Below are 17,000 nucleotides of genomic sequence, written 5' to 3'. Positions count from 1 at the left end.
AATTGAATTTTCCTCTGCCCTGTTGCTGGGAAGTGGGTGAAAAAAGTTGTGACCATCACCACTTAACTTTTTCTCCTCAAAGCTGGCTTTCCATGATTTGTCTCCCCTGCTGCATTCATACAAGCATAGAATCATTAAGATTGGAAATGATCTCTAAGTTCAACTAGTCCAACTGTCCAGCAATACTGCCCACTAATCGTGTCTATAAGTACCACGTCTTCACTGTTCTTGAATACCTCCAGGGATGCTGACAACATCAATTCCCTGAGCAGCCTGTTCCAGTGCCCAACCACTCTTTCAGAGAAATTGTTCCTAATGTCCAACACTATTATGTCCAGTATGGATGATACATGGGGATGAAGCATATGGAGGGAGCATAAGGAATGCACCCCATGAGAGGAAATAGGAATTATTGCCTTAGGAAAAGGTTTCCTATGTATAGCATAAACAGAAAGAGTTTGGAAGTTTGCATCAGTAGTGTATGAATAGTTGAATGACTCAGTTTGTTAGGGGCACTTTGCTTATCTAAGCCATGGCTCTAAAGGAAGGCAAAATCAAATACTTGAGGGGCATGACTAACAAAGAGAGAGCTTATGATTTGTACCATACTAATCTTTATCTTCCATGTCCCTGCTTTGGGAACTATGCTGCCAACAGAGAGGAGCCCTTCTTAGTACCACTTCTTGCACATAGAGTTTGCAGAATCCATTAGAGTGATTTAGAATAAAGCTGAGAAAGGCAAAGATGAGAAGAAAAGTGAGGAAAAAGTGCTTGATTACAATGGAAATGAGGAAAATTGAAACTATTAAAATAAGCCTGGGAAAAAGGAGAATATGTAGTAGATGATATACACAGATACAACTCTACTGGTTTAAGTTAGGTATATGAAATGAAAGGAGTGCTAACAGTTAGCTGCAAAGAAGCATTAGAATGATTGTGCTTACTGTATGAATGTTCAAAGAAAATTATATGAGATGGACCTTACTGGTTATTGAATATTATTTTCTTTAAATTTCACACAAATATGTTTTTCATCTGTCAGGTGACCTCTCATTTTCTCTCATTTTTTTTTTTTGGCAGGCAAACTTGCAGGCATTTTGCCACAACAAAGACCTTCACCAAATTCCTCATGAGCTCCATCCAAATGTAAACAAGATAGATCTATCTGGAAATCTGATACAAAGCATCCCTGAAATGCCTTTGCCCCTCTACACTTCCCTCCAGTGCCTCGATTTAAGCTCCAACCAGATAAGCTTCATCACGCCTGGAGTCTTTGCACACATGACAAGTTTGCTGGAAATAAATTTAGCTAATAACAACTTGTATGAGCTTGCTCAGATTGGGACAGAAGGGATTGGACTTTTACCCAAGGTGGAGATACTGGACTTGTCTCACAACAGTCTCTACAATGGGATGGCTGAATATTTCATTAAACAAGCTCCAGCACTGCGCTATCTTTCACTGGCAGGTAACAGTATTATAATGATATCACACAAGATGTTTCAGGGATCTCCCAGTCTTGTGGAGATAGATCTTCAGAGTAATATCATCATGGAAATTGAAGAAGGTGCTTTTGAGACTCTACTGAATCTTTCCAGACTGAATCTCTCCATGAATTCAATTACTTGCATCTCTGATTTTAACCTCAGGCAGTTGGAGATACTTGACCTCAGCAGGAACAGCATTGAATCCTTCCATACCACAGCGTCAGATGACGAGTACAGCTTAAGATGCCTGGATCTGAGTGAAAACAAACTGCTTCGCTTCCCAGTCTTCCCTCAGGTGAACAAGCTGGTAACTCTGAATTTATCAAAGAATTTAATTCAGCTCACAGCTGAATCCTCTCATAATAAAATGGATTACATGGAGAATGAATGGTTAGATGCTCCTTTTCATCTTCTTGATCAGAAACAAAGCAGAAACAAAAGTTCTCTTAATTTATCCCAACTTGTATACCTAGACTTAAGCTACAATGAAATCAAATCCATTCCGGATGAGTTCTTCGAATCCATGATGTCTCTTCACACCCTTAACCTCAGTAAAAACTGTCTACAGACTTTTGAAGTAACTTCTGACAGTACATTGGTCTCCTTAACTGTCCTTGATTTGAGCTACAACGCTTTGCAGAGCCTCCTCCTACATGCCGACACACTGTGGAATTTGAAGGAGCTCTATATTCAAAACAACCATCTTCAAACCCTCCAATTTGACATTTTCTCAAGACTTCCAAGCCTCAGATGGCTCAATCTACAGAGCAACAACATCACTCTTTGCAGCATGTACTCAGGATTAGCAAAGCAAAGACTCGCCGGAGAGGAAAATGGTTGCATATCATTTGTTGATGCTCCTGCACTTCAGCACTTGTTTCTAGCTGACAACATGCTGAGCATCCTACCATCACACACTTTCTTCAAGACTTCCCTGATTTTCTTGGATCTTTCCATGAACCCGGGGTTGACAATTGAAGTTAACGCGCTATCCGGACTGGAACAATCACTTGAATACTTGCATTTACATGGCAATAGCCTGATAGAATTAAATATCGACTTGCCTTGTTTTAGTCACCTTAGACACTTAAACCTCTCTGAAAATCAGCTGAGTTGGCTGCCCAAGTGGGGCAGTGGCTCTCCACTGGAAGTTCTGGACCTACGGAACAATAGGTTTAGTACATTACAGAACAGCAATATTTTAGCATTAGAAAATTCTCTTAAAAACTTGTATCTCACTGGTAACCCACTCAACTGCTGTGGGAACATTTGGCTGTCATTGATGATCCAGAACAAAAACGTCCAGATCTCGAACATAGAGCATCTAACGTGCCAATACACCCAGAACTTTGGATACCAGGAGGAAATGCACATTGGGAACATCAAACCAGAAGACTGTGAAAAAGAGGATCTAAAGAAAATCAACTTCCTTATTATATTAACAGTTGTGTTGGTTTTATCCGTGATCATCATCGCTGTGGGTTCGTTCTTTTGCTTTCGCAGGCAGACCTTCAGTCAACAGTTTAAAGCATAGCACAGAGATTGCCTTGAAAACCGAAGAAATCAGGTGCTACACTGCCGCCGTGTAGAAATGAAGAGTAAAATTCTTCTCCTTGACTTTTAACTGTGGATTTTAAGGCAGTTTCAAAGCTCCCCTGAACTACCCCACTATAGGGTTGCAGGGAATTAAGGGAGAGTTTACCACATTCTGCATTTGCTTTGTTCACAAGCAGACCTGCCTAAATGTTCACAGAGCTGTAGTAGACTCTGTAAAGCCCTGTGGTTGTGAGGGAGATGTGATTTAAACCAGACCAAAAGAGAAAGCCCTCTAAATCAGGAGACATTTCGCTAAACTCAGAGATGCTTTGTTGATGTCACCTCCATAGAGAGGCTTCATATATACATATATATACATACAACACTATAGATATCCATAGTGTTATAGCAATCGCTTTTTTTTTATGCCAGTTGATGACATCAGCTGAATAGGAAAGCCCTTCTCAAACTAGTTTAACTCTATGAGATGTTACTCCTTACACTGAGATTTGTGTGTGTGTATGTGGTTTTTTTCTCCAAAAAACCTCAGAAATGAGATCTCCTAAACATTAAAATGAAATCACAAAATCACCAGGACAGCCCAAAACAGGATCTTTCACTGTAACAGAAATCTCAGGTGTGAACCCAGACTTGCTCAGAAGGTCGCAGGTCCACAGTTCAACTCAAAGAGGAGAAATTTGCCCCTCTTGTGCAATACATATTTAACTGGGTTTAATGTGAAGAAATTCATCTCTGGGGTGGACGCTTTCTAAAAGAAAAGTCTTAGAGAATGAATTTCAATCGGCTATCTTTGGACTGAAACGTTTGTATTTCTATGGAAAACTGTTGGGAACTCACTGCATACAGTTGCATTTCAATGCAAAAAGATGATGATTATATATCTATTTTTAAAGGTCACAGGAGGCTAGACATGTTTTAAACACAAAAGTGTGAAACAAGATGCAGGAAACTGAGTCCTGGGCCATTATTCAGATCAAAGGTCCACTATCTTTCCCTACTGAGGACTGGTTGTTAGCAGAAGTCTGTAGATCTTCAATCTGTGATGGGTTTAATATGATCAACCTGTTGTGTTGCTAAAAGCAGACACTGACATATGTTATGTCCAGTACTCTGATGGCAGATTCACCCTTTTGGAGTGGAAAAAAAAAACTTTCCAACAGCAGGAGCCTGACCTATCTACGGGACCCAGTGGCTTTGAAAGGAGCCACAATGGGTTCTCTGTTAATGCCAGGAAATGTGCATTTCAGCACACAAGAGAAGTAAAAGTCAAAACAAAACCTGTTCAGGTAAATAACTCAGAGTCAAATTGCTGCTCCACTACTTTTTTCTTCGTGCTGGTGAATGTCAAAATTAACACACTACAGAAGGATGTATAATTCTATTTTTAAAGCAGATGTGTAAGTAACCAGCTGGTCATTTCTGTTGTGGGATTTTATACAATAAAAACACCTTTGAATTTTGTAAAATACACAGGGACGTGAAGATATTAAAGCACCAGCTTGGAATACTCCACAGGTGAAATGTTATGTCTTCCTATTCTTTCTATGGTGTTCAGACTTTAGGTCTATGACTTCCAATCCCAGATGGGATATATCTTAGAGTACAACCAATGAATGTAAAGGAGATCTGATGAAGATGTACACAAATGATGTTGGAATAATGATGTTGGCAAAGCTACTTGGCAGGACCATGCCACAGTGGTCCAATATGTGCTAATCACAAAATCACTGATTCAAAGAATCACAGATTGGTTGAGATTGGAGGGGCTCATCTGGGCTAATCCCCTTGTTCAAGTAGGGCCATCGAGAACACATTGCTCAGGACAGTGCTCAAACAGTGAAAAGCCAATGAGAGCCAGCACCGTGCTTTCTTTCAAGCTCTTACTCTTTTAGGAGAAAGTTTGCACAAGCAACAATCCCTGGGCTTAGTTGGAAGCCCAGTGCTGAAGTCCTTGAGCTTTTCCTTTGATGTGAAAGCAAGCTGTGCTGTGTGCCCCGACATGGGCAATTTAGCCATATTCTGAGTTCATGCTTTTCTTATTGAGCACAGTAAGATAACATCTGCTTCTGAGGCACAGTCTTAGCTCGACTGCCACGACTGGAATTAGTTAATAACCTGACGACAGAGCCAAACCCATTTAATTAACAGTTTTAACGCTGCTTTTTTTTGGCTGTACCAAAAGGAAGTGCTTGTTATTACTAAACATCTGGGACCAATTAGGCTTCCATTGACTTCCATGGGAGCAGAAAAGCTTTCTCGAGGAATAGGCCCCAGGAGTAACATGCAGCATGGCTCATTTGGATTTCTCTGTTAGCAACATAAGCAAGTGAGAAGTGACATGAGCCTGTTCTTGCCAATTTGGTTATTCTAAATGGCATGAGGAGTGTGAGGGAAAGGAAATGTGAATAAAGGAGTTAGAAGAGGGAAAATTGTGAGAAATTGAAGAATTCAATGCTCTTACTCCTCGAAATAGGGGTACAGATATGTTAGCCCCAAATCTTGAAGCTCAAACATTAAAGTATCTGTTCCTGCACCAAATCTAGCTATTACTCTTACATTACACATCTTTCTACCATTTATCCATGTTATCTCAGTAAGTTGGAAAGATACAGGTAAGCTTTGATTTTGTAATCTCGGTTTGCACCCTTACAGAATCATAGAATCATAGAACAGCTTGGTTTGGAAGGAACCTCAAGGATCACGAAGCTCCAACCCCCTACCACATGCAGGGCCACCAACCTCCACATTTAATACTATAAAAGGCTGCCCAGGGCCCCATCCAGCCTGGCCTTGAACACCTCCAGGGATGGACGGGGCATCCACAGCTCTCTGGGTAGTTGTTCTAGCACCTCACCACTCTCTTAAAGAGAGTAAGAGGGTAAAGAATAGATTCCACTTATAAATTCCTCTTATAGATTTCTCTTTCATAAAGTCCCTGCAACAACATCTGCTTATGCAAAGGGAGTTTGTGCTAACACAAGAAATGTCTTTCTGGGATTCTAGGATGTGGAAGATTTATGAAGAAAATGCAACTTTTTTGCCATTGCAAGCAGCACACAACTTCCTCTCCAAGTTTGCCTGTGGAGTAGAACAACAGATCTCTTTCACGTATTTCCTATCACACAATCGCTACACATGAGATTCTAAGTGGTTCCTGTAATTTGTTCCCAAAAACGATTCCCTGCAGGGGGATCAGAAAGATGTAAAACAGTGAGGCAATGGAGAACTTCCAGAGTGGGACACTGAAAGTTCAGCAAGTTGTGACTGGTTTGGTCATCCATGGAAAGATCACTCTTTCAGAGAAGAAGTTCATTCAATCTAAATTATCAGACTTCACTGAATGATCTTCTTCAATACAAATAGCTTGCAGTATCAGTGGCTGCATATTTCTGTTTCATGCTTGTCTGTGTGAAGCAGATTGATCAAGATTTTCAGAAGTGACCAATGATCATTTCAGACATTTCAACATTTTCATCTTGCACCTGGCCCATCCTGTAAAAAGCTGAATTATCCAAAAATCTGGGTCCCTCTCATGGCCAGACAGTGTTAGGAAAAGGAGGAATGGTTTTAAACTGAAAGAGGAGATTTAGGTCAGATCTGGAAGAAATTTTTTTATTCAGAGAGTGGTGAAGCCCTGGCATGGGCTGCTCAGTAAAGCTGTGTGTGCCCCATCCCTGGAGGTGCTCAAGGCCAGGCTGGCTTAAGCCCTGGGCAGCCTGAGCTGGTGAGTAGCAACTCTATCCATGGCAGGGGTGGTTGGAAACCCTCCAAACTAAGCTATTCTATGATACCAACCCAACCATTATATGTTTCTGAAATCTCCTCTCAAAACCAGACCTCTCAAGTATGTCTTGCACATTTCCCAACAAGACTTAAACTGCAGAGGTTCGTACACATCTTTATTCACTTGAGAATCTCCTTGCTAATGATAGTTGCCCACCATGTCAGTGTTATGAGTATCTGAAGAGCTGAAATACAGCAAAGCTACTGACGAGTGGCTCCTCTGCCCTGTGGTCTGCTCTCAGAAGGGCGAGTTAAATACCCCATCATTCACAGAGCAGTTATTCACCTAGCTTCATTTGGGTAAAAGATGAGGATTAACCACAAGGAATGAAGAAAAATGAACTCGAGGGTCTGCAGCTTTCTGGCAGCGTCACAACTATCCAGATGGAGCAGATTTTAGTCTCATAGGTCATGGCTTGGTGAGGGGCCAAGCAGAGTTGGCCAAGAAACAGAAGGAAATGGGGATGAGGAGCTGAGAGCCATTGAGGAGGAAACAATGGGACAGGGAAACTAAAGAAGTGTTGATGTAATACTCTCCAAAATGAAAAGCATCCTAGAGAGCTAAAAGTGAGTAGTAATTACCCACTGCTCCCCAACTCACCAATGAGGTGAAACTGAAACAGAAAGAAAAGAAACTGCATAAGCAGATAAAAGCTTTCTAGGAAGGCTATCAAATTACACAACTTCTTTCACATGCAAAGGCATTTCATGACCAATGCAACATGATACTAAATAAAATACTGGTAAATATAAGGGGACAGACCTGCAACTTGGAGAGGGAGAATCACTTTTTTCCCATGATATTTTTTCAGTTTTCTTGTCATGCAGGGCCAGGTTAGTTCTACAGATGTTCTCCTCCTGTTCAGTTGTAGCGTTCATTACATCAAAGACATACACTTTCCAGGTTCAGAAGTGATATCCAGTGTTCCTTTGATATCACGACCATACCCAGGAGAGTGAATGAATTTTGCAACAGCAAACAGCAAAGGTGACATCAAGAAACATACATTTATGAAGAAACATTCTGGAAGGTGAAAACAGAAGAGATTAATCTCTACTGTTTCTGACTTCTCCATAAAATAGGGTGGCGAGGAGAGTTTGGGGACCTGGCAACAAGAGGAGAGAAGAAGGGAAATCCATTTTCATGCAGGAAAGTCACCAAGGAGAAGGAGGTTTGCAACGGATGACTGAAGAGGATGCATGGGGTGAGGAGAACAGAAGGAGAATAAGCACAGCTAAATCAGGAATTTGGAAGAGGAACAAGGGTGGAATGGTTAGGATGAAATCATGAATAAGAAAGTAGAGTGTGGAGGAATAATGGCAGAATGAAAGAAAGGCAAGCTGCATACTGCTTTAGCTAAATTTCTGTATTTAAGTTGTATTTTGTTACTGTGGGGTTGGTACTGGGAGAGTAGCATTATTTAAGCCCTTCATTTGTGATCTGGGTGGTGGGACAGAGCCTTCACCATGTTTGCAGATGACACCAGGTGAAGCAGTGATTGACATACTGGGACAAAGCTGCTATTCAAAGGGATATCCCACAGTAAAGGAATGATCCTACAGAAACTTCATGAAGTTCAGCAAAGAATGAAGATCTGCACTTTGGACAGAACAAGCTTGTCTAGTTGGGGAACTACTTGACCATAGCTTTGCCAAAGTGATTTTGCTAAAGAGGGCCTGAGGGTACTGGTGGACAAGAAGTTGTTCATGAATCAACATCATGACCCAGTGAGAATGAAATCTAGCTGAATATTCAGCTACATTCACAAAATCTGAGTTGAGAAATCAATGCATGCTGTTTTTCCCCTCTGCTTGGCACCTCTAACACCACATCTGGATACTGTGTCCAGCTGTTGGCCTCCCAATGCAGAAGAGATGTGGATGAACTGGAGCGTGTTCAGTGGGGCTGGAGTATATGAGGAAGAGATGGGAAAAACAAGATTTTTTCAGCTCAAAGAAACCATGGGGGAAAATATTTTGGCAATACTGGAAGGGCAGTTAGAAAGAAGACAGATGGTTGTCAATACCAAACATTGGAGTTGATCCCGTTCTGATCTGGGAGATGGATTGGAGCCCTCCAGAGACCCCTTCTAATGTGAATTATTCTATGAGTCTCTACAAAAAATAAAAAAATAAAAAAAAGGAGACCGAGTCATCTTATGAATGCGTAGAGAAAATTCTGAAGACAGCCTCTTAGTGGTATCTACTTCAGCTGTAGAAGGGATTTGGCAGTCCAAGCATCCTCAGAGCTGGTAAAAGTTGTTGATTTTGATGTCAGAAGTGGGTCTTCTGGGAAGACCACAGTCCAGCTACCTAGTTAGCTGAACCTTTCTTCATCCATCAGCTCTCATGGCGATGCTTACATCTAGACACCCACATTGAAGTGTCTCAAGCCTGAGCTAAAGGCTCAAGTCACTTGCATAAGGATATTGGCAGTAGGTTTAGTCTTTGGCAAGAAACTGGTGCCATTTAGGATGTTTCTGATGTTTGGGCTACAAAAATACAGAATTTTCAGGTGCAAAATAGCATGCAGAGGAAACCTTGCTATTCCAGCTGACCTACAGCTGGAGGCCAAGTAGCATAATCCAGAGTATCTCAAAGGCTACCAAGTATGTTTCTAGGCATCCAGTCAAGCCCAGTTGGATAGAACAGTCCAAGTCTGTTGCATAAGAAGTCAGAATTACTTTGAAGAAGATATCCCAATTCCTTTGCTTTACCTGGTTGTTATGATAGATCTGGTCTCCGAAATTTAATGTCACTTCACTCTCAAAACCAGAAATTAAGACTGGTTTTCAGCAAGGAAGGCTTTGCAAAAATTTTCTGTCTGTGCATGTTGATGTCATATTATGCGTTTTTCTTCTTTTCCCATGGTCTAATTGCTTTTCCAGCTTCCTGCTTCCTTAGGCTGCTGTCAGGGAGGCTTTCTAGAAGATACAATAGAGTGCAACGACATCATGAGTTTGAGTGCTACAGAATGTGACACTTCATTTGATTTGCATCATGCACTTTCTACTGCTATTCAGGAGACCTCTGGGCTCACCCACATGAGATATTCTCAGGTGTCTCCTAGCAGGATACCTTAGTGCTCTACAGTGAAACAAACCATTTACTGTGGTCTATGGAGCAATGCATCAGCTTGTGCAAAGAAGTGTTGGATACCCCATCCGTGAAGACATTCAAGGTCAGGCTGGATGGGGCTCTGAGCACCTTATCGAGTTGTAGGTGTTCCTGTTCATTGAAGGAGATTTGGACCAGATGGCTTTTAAAGGTCCCTTCCAACTCAAACGATTTGTGCCTTGAGGCACAAATGTTTATTGTCTTTTTCTTTTCCCTTCTTATTTCACAACTTGCCTGTTGAGATGTAGGTCTTGTGCAAGAGTTGTTATGGGAATAAAGCCTTATCTGAAAGAAATATCTTCCTTTATTTGGATCGAATAAAAAAGAGTTTATTTCCCCTACTCTCCTTCCACTGCCTCCCAACCTCCCCCTCCCCAAAATAAACCAGTAAGAAAAGTCTAAACATAGAACTAAAGATGATAAATTTTGGATAAGAACACTCCAAAGACCCTTTCTTTTCCACTTCAGTGCTTCAGACCCCTCCACAAATTGGAATCAAAGACACAACATGATAGTATCTGAGTTGTGACAGCATGGCAATCATTTTGCTGGTTCAGTCAGTACAGCTTTCAAAGACAACTCAGCCATAACTGAAATAGATCAAGTTACATTCTGATCACCAGCCAGACCCCATTAACTATCTACTCCTCTCCCTGTTTGTGAAGTCATGGAAACCATTTTCATGTTTTGCTTCACAAGTAGGGCAGGTTGAGACGACATCCAGTATCAATTACATCCTGACTAGGGATAATTTATGTGGCCACGAGACCCAACTTACGGCATCTGCTGCTATCCCCCTTCTGCTCTCTTTGTGTTCCTTGAGATCACTGCTTCTTTCTCTCAGGAATGAGGTTACAAAATGTGGTGAAGTTTTCCAGCCAGACACTGTGAGAGAGTTCAGAGGGGATGCAGCAGCCACTGGGATAGGTGTGAAAAATGGGACCTTTGCAGAAAGGTTATGAGAATGGTTTCGCTGTGGAAGGAGGAGAATTAAAGCACATAAACAGAAAGGGATGTTTTAAACATTCTGAATCAGTAGGGAAGGAGGGGAAAAGAAAAAAAAAAAAACAACACAGAAAATGTAAGTCAAAAGTTGGGTGGATTTTTTACAGTCTTAGTGGTGGTGTAGATGTAAATGCACATCAGGATTGATCCTGAACCCCAAAGACTCAGGAAAGACTCCCTCCTGAAAGAGGATGTGTGCAAGGGGAGTGAAGCAGATGCTTTCCCGTCAGTTTAGACCTAGAAATATTGGAATGTGAATTATTCAGGCCTTTTGAGATGACTCCAACTATCAAATCAGTCTGAGTGCTCAAATCCTGCTTGCTTTGTGAATGAAAAATGTGTTTATTTCTATCAGTACGATTCAACTGGAATATCCACGCTCCTGTCTGAAGCAACCCTTAGGTGGCATAGTTTCATTAATACCAGAAAAGGCACTGCTCCTCTAGATGTTCTTTTTTTGTTCTGGAAGTAATACTACCAACACATATGAGACTATTGGTGACATCAGGTGATGCTCATCAGATTCAGTGCAAGAAAAACGGATGTAAATATTGCTGATTTCAGCAACTTTGGACTATGCTCAGAGGACAATCAAGGTCAAAACTGGTGGCTCCTTCAAGAATGGGGCTCTGTATACAATATTCTTTTTTTTAATGCATTTCTTGCTTTCCATCCCTAGCTGTTCTGTTTACTCCATCCTGACCACAGCCTTCCTCCCCTCTGCTCTTCAATGGACTCTTCTTATTTGTTTCAAGCTGTCTGTCCCAAACAGGACATAAACCCAATGAAGCCTGAGCCCAAGCTGAACTTTTGAACTGTACTATATTTGAGTAGACTGGAGATTAGGTCAAAGGAATTTACGACCCATCTTTCATTGAGAGACAAGGTCTCTCTTTCTTGTTTATTATTCCTATAACGTTTACATTTTTAGGAATAATATTGATTAGAAAAAAAAAAATGGTTGTAATTGGAACTGTCATTTCAATGAAACAAAATATTGTAATATCAGCCAAGTCTGTGCTCTAAGGGATGCAGAAAAGCATGAATTATGGGCTGGCACTGTGTCAAAAATGCAGCTATTGTTCTCAAAAACAGGATGCAGACCAAAGGGAAATGATGTCTAGTCTTGACTGTTCATAGTATAGACATTAAAAAAAAAAAAAAAAAAAAGAAAGTAAAAGGTCAAATTTTCATGGGAGAAACTTCATTTTCCTGAGTCTGTTGATTTCCATTATGTAAGGATTTGAATCACTGAGCATAGCTAGAAGTATTTCTTCCATCAATCAGCATATAGAATGAATTATCCATAGCACATGAAGAAGACTTCAGAGCAACAACTGATATCTCATACCCCTGGAAAGCAGGATTTTTCACCTGAACCTATATAAAATTCACTTTAAAATCTACATATACTCTTTAGATCTAGGTGGAGGAAGAAGAACAGTTTTCTTTGCATTCCCCAGAGGAGTCCTTGCCCACATTACAAATGAACAAGTCAAATGTCAGGACTGCCTTCTGCTTAGTGTGCATAAAAACACAACAGGAGTTCTTCCAGTGCAACTCAATAAAAAATTAGTCAAAAGAAGTACAACCTGGCTCCTTCCATAGATGCAGAGGACCTAGAATCATAGAATCGTAGAATCACCGTGGTTGGAAAAGACCTCTAAAATCACCAAGTCCAACTCCAACTCACCCTCAGCATTCCCAATAACCACGTCCCCAAGTATTACATTGTGTCTTTGGTGAATTTGCAAGAGCCATTCTCTGTCTCTCTAGGCCATCAGGGACTGGACCTTAACTTGAGGTTTCCAGTTTAACAAGAAGACTGGCTGACTCCTCTGTCAAGGCTCAACTGTATGGGGCTTACCTGTATTGTCACCATAAAGGGACACTGCCCTCCTCCTTCTGTTCAGCTGCAAAAACCCATGCATGGTCTCCAAGATGGGGCTGGACTCATTCAGTGTGAGAGACCACCTTTCTGTGGTTTAGCCACAGCAGGGTAGTATTTTAGCACAACTGACATTGCAGTGGAGGGAAGAAGAGAAGGATGATTCTGTGTGGTGAAAAAAGCCCGTGGGGCTCAGCAGTAGATTTTTTGCCTCTCTAGGATGCACTTGGATACAGCAGTAGGGAATAAATCACTCCTTCTCTGGGCCAGGGCTACTCGGTACTACTGTTTTCCTTTCATGCTGTAACATGCGTCACAAATCATGTCCTTTTAACTCAACACTATATCAGGCTACAAGTGCATTCCCCCATTAAAGAAACAGCCCCCTGAGGAGGTCTGCTTCAGACAATTCCTATGCCAGAGAAAATGCTTCTGGGGAAAGGCACTGGAAACCACCCCCCAGCAGCTCCATCTTTGTCTTTGACCTCCCCAAGGGTACGTCTTCATGGACGGGTGCAGACAGATGGATGTTTACTCCGCCTGAGTGCTGAGCTGGTTGGCCACAAGCCAGTCCTGGCTCTGATTTGCCTGGCTTCTTGTGCCTGAGCTCACAACATCATGTGCCTTCTAGAACCACACAGCCCCCAGACATGGTTGGCTCATGCCCTACCAGCTTCCCTTACACTGACAACCTCAAAGTGAACTCAAAGGCTGAAGAGTCAGAAGATAACGTAGTTGTCCAATAGTACTCTCTTCTACTAAATTAAGGAAATGTCTAATGAAAGTGGAACCAGCCAGTTTACTTGGTCCAGCAGTGATGATTCAATAGCCAGATGGTTATCGGTGTTTAGTGCTGTTTTTATCCAACTTGAAAAAATCTATTACAGAATGAGTGTGCCAGCATTGTTCATTGTATCTAGATTAGAGAATGATCCAAGGATCATAGCTAATGTCACAAGACCAAAATATTTGGTCCAATGGGCAACTGGGAAACCTTTGCTATATATGGTTAGTCAACACAAGCACCTTCATTTCATAGAATCAGAAAATCATTAAGGTTGGAAAAGACATATCCATAGATCATCTCCATAAATCATCTAGTCCAATCATCAATCCATCTCCACCATATGCGCTTTCCATGTCCCTCAGTGCTACATCTAACTGCCAAAGCTTTTGCATGATAGCCACACTGTGGAGGGGAAATACATTTGGTGCCTGTGGACAAAGGAGCAAGCAATGAGGGAACAAGTTTTACTATCAAATCACATAAATCAGTGGGTGTGCTATCTGAGCAAGGACTGCACTGAGTGTGAACCATTCCTTTCCAATGATGAAGAGTGGTCTGCGTCTTGCCAGGCTTTTTGTTGCCTCTGCAATACAGCAAACCCAAGTGGAGCATATGGGACATAACTGAAACTCAAGTACTCCCTGGAAGCAGACTTTAGCCCTTTGCTCACTTTGTGTCCTGGAGAGAGAAGATAGGTTAGGAGGATATAGAGAGGCTGTACAGCAGCTCAGAAGAAGGTCTTTGGCTGATACAGCAACATTACTCATGCAGACTCGTTGGCTCCCTGCTCCTGACTGGGGCTATTAACAGATAAGCAGCTCCCTGATTATCAGGGGTAGTTGATTTAATAAGCCAAACATCACATTTTTCTCACTGTGGGAGGAATGTCCCAATTGGAGAGGCTTGGAAAATGGCCAAAGGGGCATGAGAAATCATCCGAGGTGTGGGCAGAAGTCATACAAAGTAGCAGACACTCTTTTCCTGGGGTATTTTGAGGTCTCATTCTCCACTTGTGAGGTCTCACTTAGCACAAGGACAATCTCATTGGCCTGGGGAAGACACAGATCTGGGGTACAGGACAGAGGTTTTACTCTTCTTGTTGCTGTATTTTTCTCCACCCAGTTATCAATGGCAATTTAAAAGGAAAATAAACAAACATTCTCTTGGCATGGCTTCCCTTTGGCTGTGTCCTCACTCCCCATACAGGAGATTTAGTGAGATTTGTGTTGTTCAGTTATGGCACAAACTCTGCCTTGAATCACAGCTCACAGGAACTGACTGGCCAGGAGGGCAGAGGTGGAGGTAATATCATCACTAGGTAATAAGGGAAGTCACAGTCAATTCATCCTTATTATTCATGATTTACAGTGTTTGAATTAATTACTATATGAACATCTAAGCCCCTGTCACCTAAGGTGGCCCAAAACACTGCACTCCTATGTAATCGTTGGACTCTTGTTAAGCACTGAAAACAAGCCTTGGAGGAGTTAATTGAGTGTAAATGTGTAGGTGGAAATTGAATGTAGAAGTTGTGACTCACAGTCACTTGCTCGTATCCCGGTATTGTTTGCACTGCTGGTACTGTTTGTAGAGCTCCAATTTCTTAAAATTGGCAGCTTTAACTACCCCAGTCGAAATAAACAACAATATGGAATTAACATCAGAGAAATAAACACTAGGAAGATTAACCAATACATACAAAAAACAGTTACCCAGCATCCCAAGAATGAAAGGTTACCCATGTTGTAGAGGTTGCTCTTCTCAGTAAGGTTAACTGATGGCATAACCTAAAAAGGGCCACTGGGAGGTTTCAGTTGCATATCTAAACAGAGGGTGGTGAAACTCCCGCCAGGAGTTTCCAGGGCACCGCTGCCAAGTCGGACGGGAAATCTGAGAACCTGCTAAGGAAGCTAAAGGAGCATGAGGGGAACTATAAATTAAAACCAGACAATAGGACACTGTGTGCAGAAAACTTCTGAAAAATTCTTGCATAGGCACAATATCTATACAGGATTTCTCAAGCCGTTCATGCTGCTATGGCATGAAAATATCTGGCAAATTTTATGGAGTCCAGGCAGGACAGGTAGATATTTACAGACCTTTTCATTGGAGAAAGAAAAATCAATTTTCTTGGAATCCATTATCAGACTGATCTTCAATTGCAAAGGGCAATTTGCAGTGGGACACACATCATTACTGCATAGAACATTTTTGAACAAGGTGTCATGTACATTTGACTTACATTTGGTCCTGAAGTATCTTGAATCACAGAATCATTACTGTTAGAAAAGACTACTGAGACCATCCTATCCAAACATCAACCCATCACTCACCATGAACAGCACATGGGTCTCTCATTCACTGGAGAAGAGGTCATGATGCTGCCCGGGTTCTCTGTCCAACTCATCAATGCTGAATGGCTCTTACCACAAACAACAAACCTAAACCTTTGGAGTGGGGCTGCCTCCTCTAGAGGACACTCAGACAGATCTGAATACTTAGTTTTTATTTCAAGAATGATCTGTTTTTCCGTAGGGGGAATATTGAAGAATTCCTACTCTTCCACTTCATGAAGGGCTTGTAAATCTAGCCTTGATTTCCATTTGTTTCTAATCCAACTATGTCACATTGCATTGCTCAATCTAATTATTTTATTATAATGCTCCAATAGAAAATGGCTTGAATATTGCACTTCAAGTTGATCTGACCTATCTGTTCAGTCTCTTTTTTGGTGAACTGCAACAGAAATACGTCTGAAGAGTTTAACCTTCACAAACCATAGCTCCACCAGCTCTACACAAAGACAGTCACCATTCAGAGCAGTACACAGAGACTTAGCTGGGCCTGAGAACTATTCATTAGCTCATAAGCTGCCACTTATGTGTTTCATTTTCTGAGAAGAAATGTCACAGTGAATTTATAGCTGAAAGCAATTTGCAGTAGTCCTGGTGAAATACAAAACAGATGCCTTCAAGAAGTAGAAACAGACCTGAGCTGACTGATGTCTGCACTGAAAACAACTTTGATCCACGTTTCAAAGACTGAACACTTAGAATGAACACTTCCAAATTTTGTTTTTTTCTTCTCTCTTAAAATATTTGTCCACTTAAAAAATAATCATATTTGGTGTTGCTTTTTTTCCTTATAAACAATATAATAAAACCTAGTCATTGTTCCCTATAATCTCTTTCCTGTATTTGGCCTGATGACTGTTTAGAAATGTTTGTTCCCACTTTTGACTCTAAACAGATTTGTCCTCAAGATTGCACTAAATGATTTCAGATTTATTACATTCTAAGCCTGAGATTCCAGTCGTAAGATGTGCCATTTGACACTTGAAATATTTCATTTACTTCTATAGTATTACTTGAGAGAC

General features: G+C 41.3%; 1 protein-coding gene across 1 annotated transcript in view; it reads left to right on the top strand.

Moving 5' to 3' along the window:
* LRRC32 (leucine rich repeat containing 32) overlaps positions 1 to 3,021 on the top strand; it is a gene marked incomplete at both ends in the record, with an annotated part of 4,611 nt that extends 1,590 nt beyond the window's left edge. The window contains one exon of the mRNA XM_079549846.1: positions 1,081 to 3,021. Coding sequence (XP_079405972.1) covers positions 1,081 to 3,021 — 1,941 coding nt within the window. The remainder of the gene's footprint in view (positions 1 to 1,080) is intronic.
* Positions 3,022 to 17,000: the final 13,979 nt, after the last annotated feature.

The sequence above is a fragment of the Tetrao urogallus genome (assembly GCF_951394365.1).
Source record: "Tetrao urogallus genome assembly, chromosome: 1".
Classification (NCBI taxonomy): domain Eukaryota; kingdom Metazoa; phylum Chordata; class Aves; order Galliformes; family Phasianidae; genus Tetrao; species Tetrao urogallus.
The sequence above is the reverse complement of the archived record's forward strand: the minus strand, read 5'-3'. Positions and strand labels throughout refer to the sequence as shown.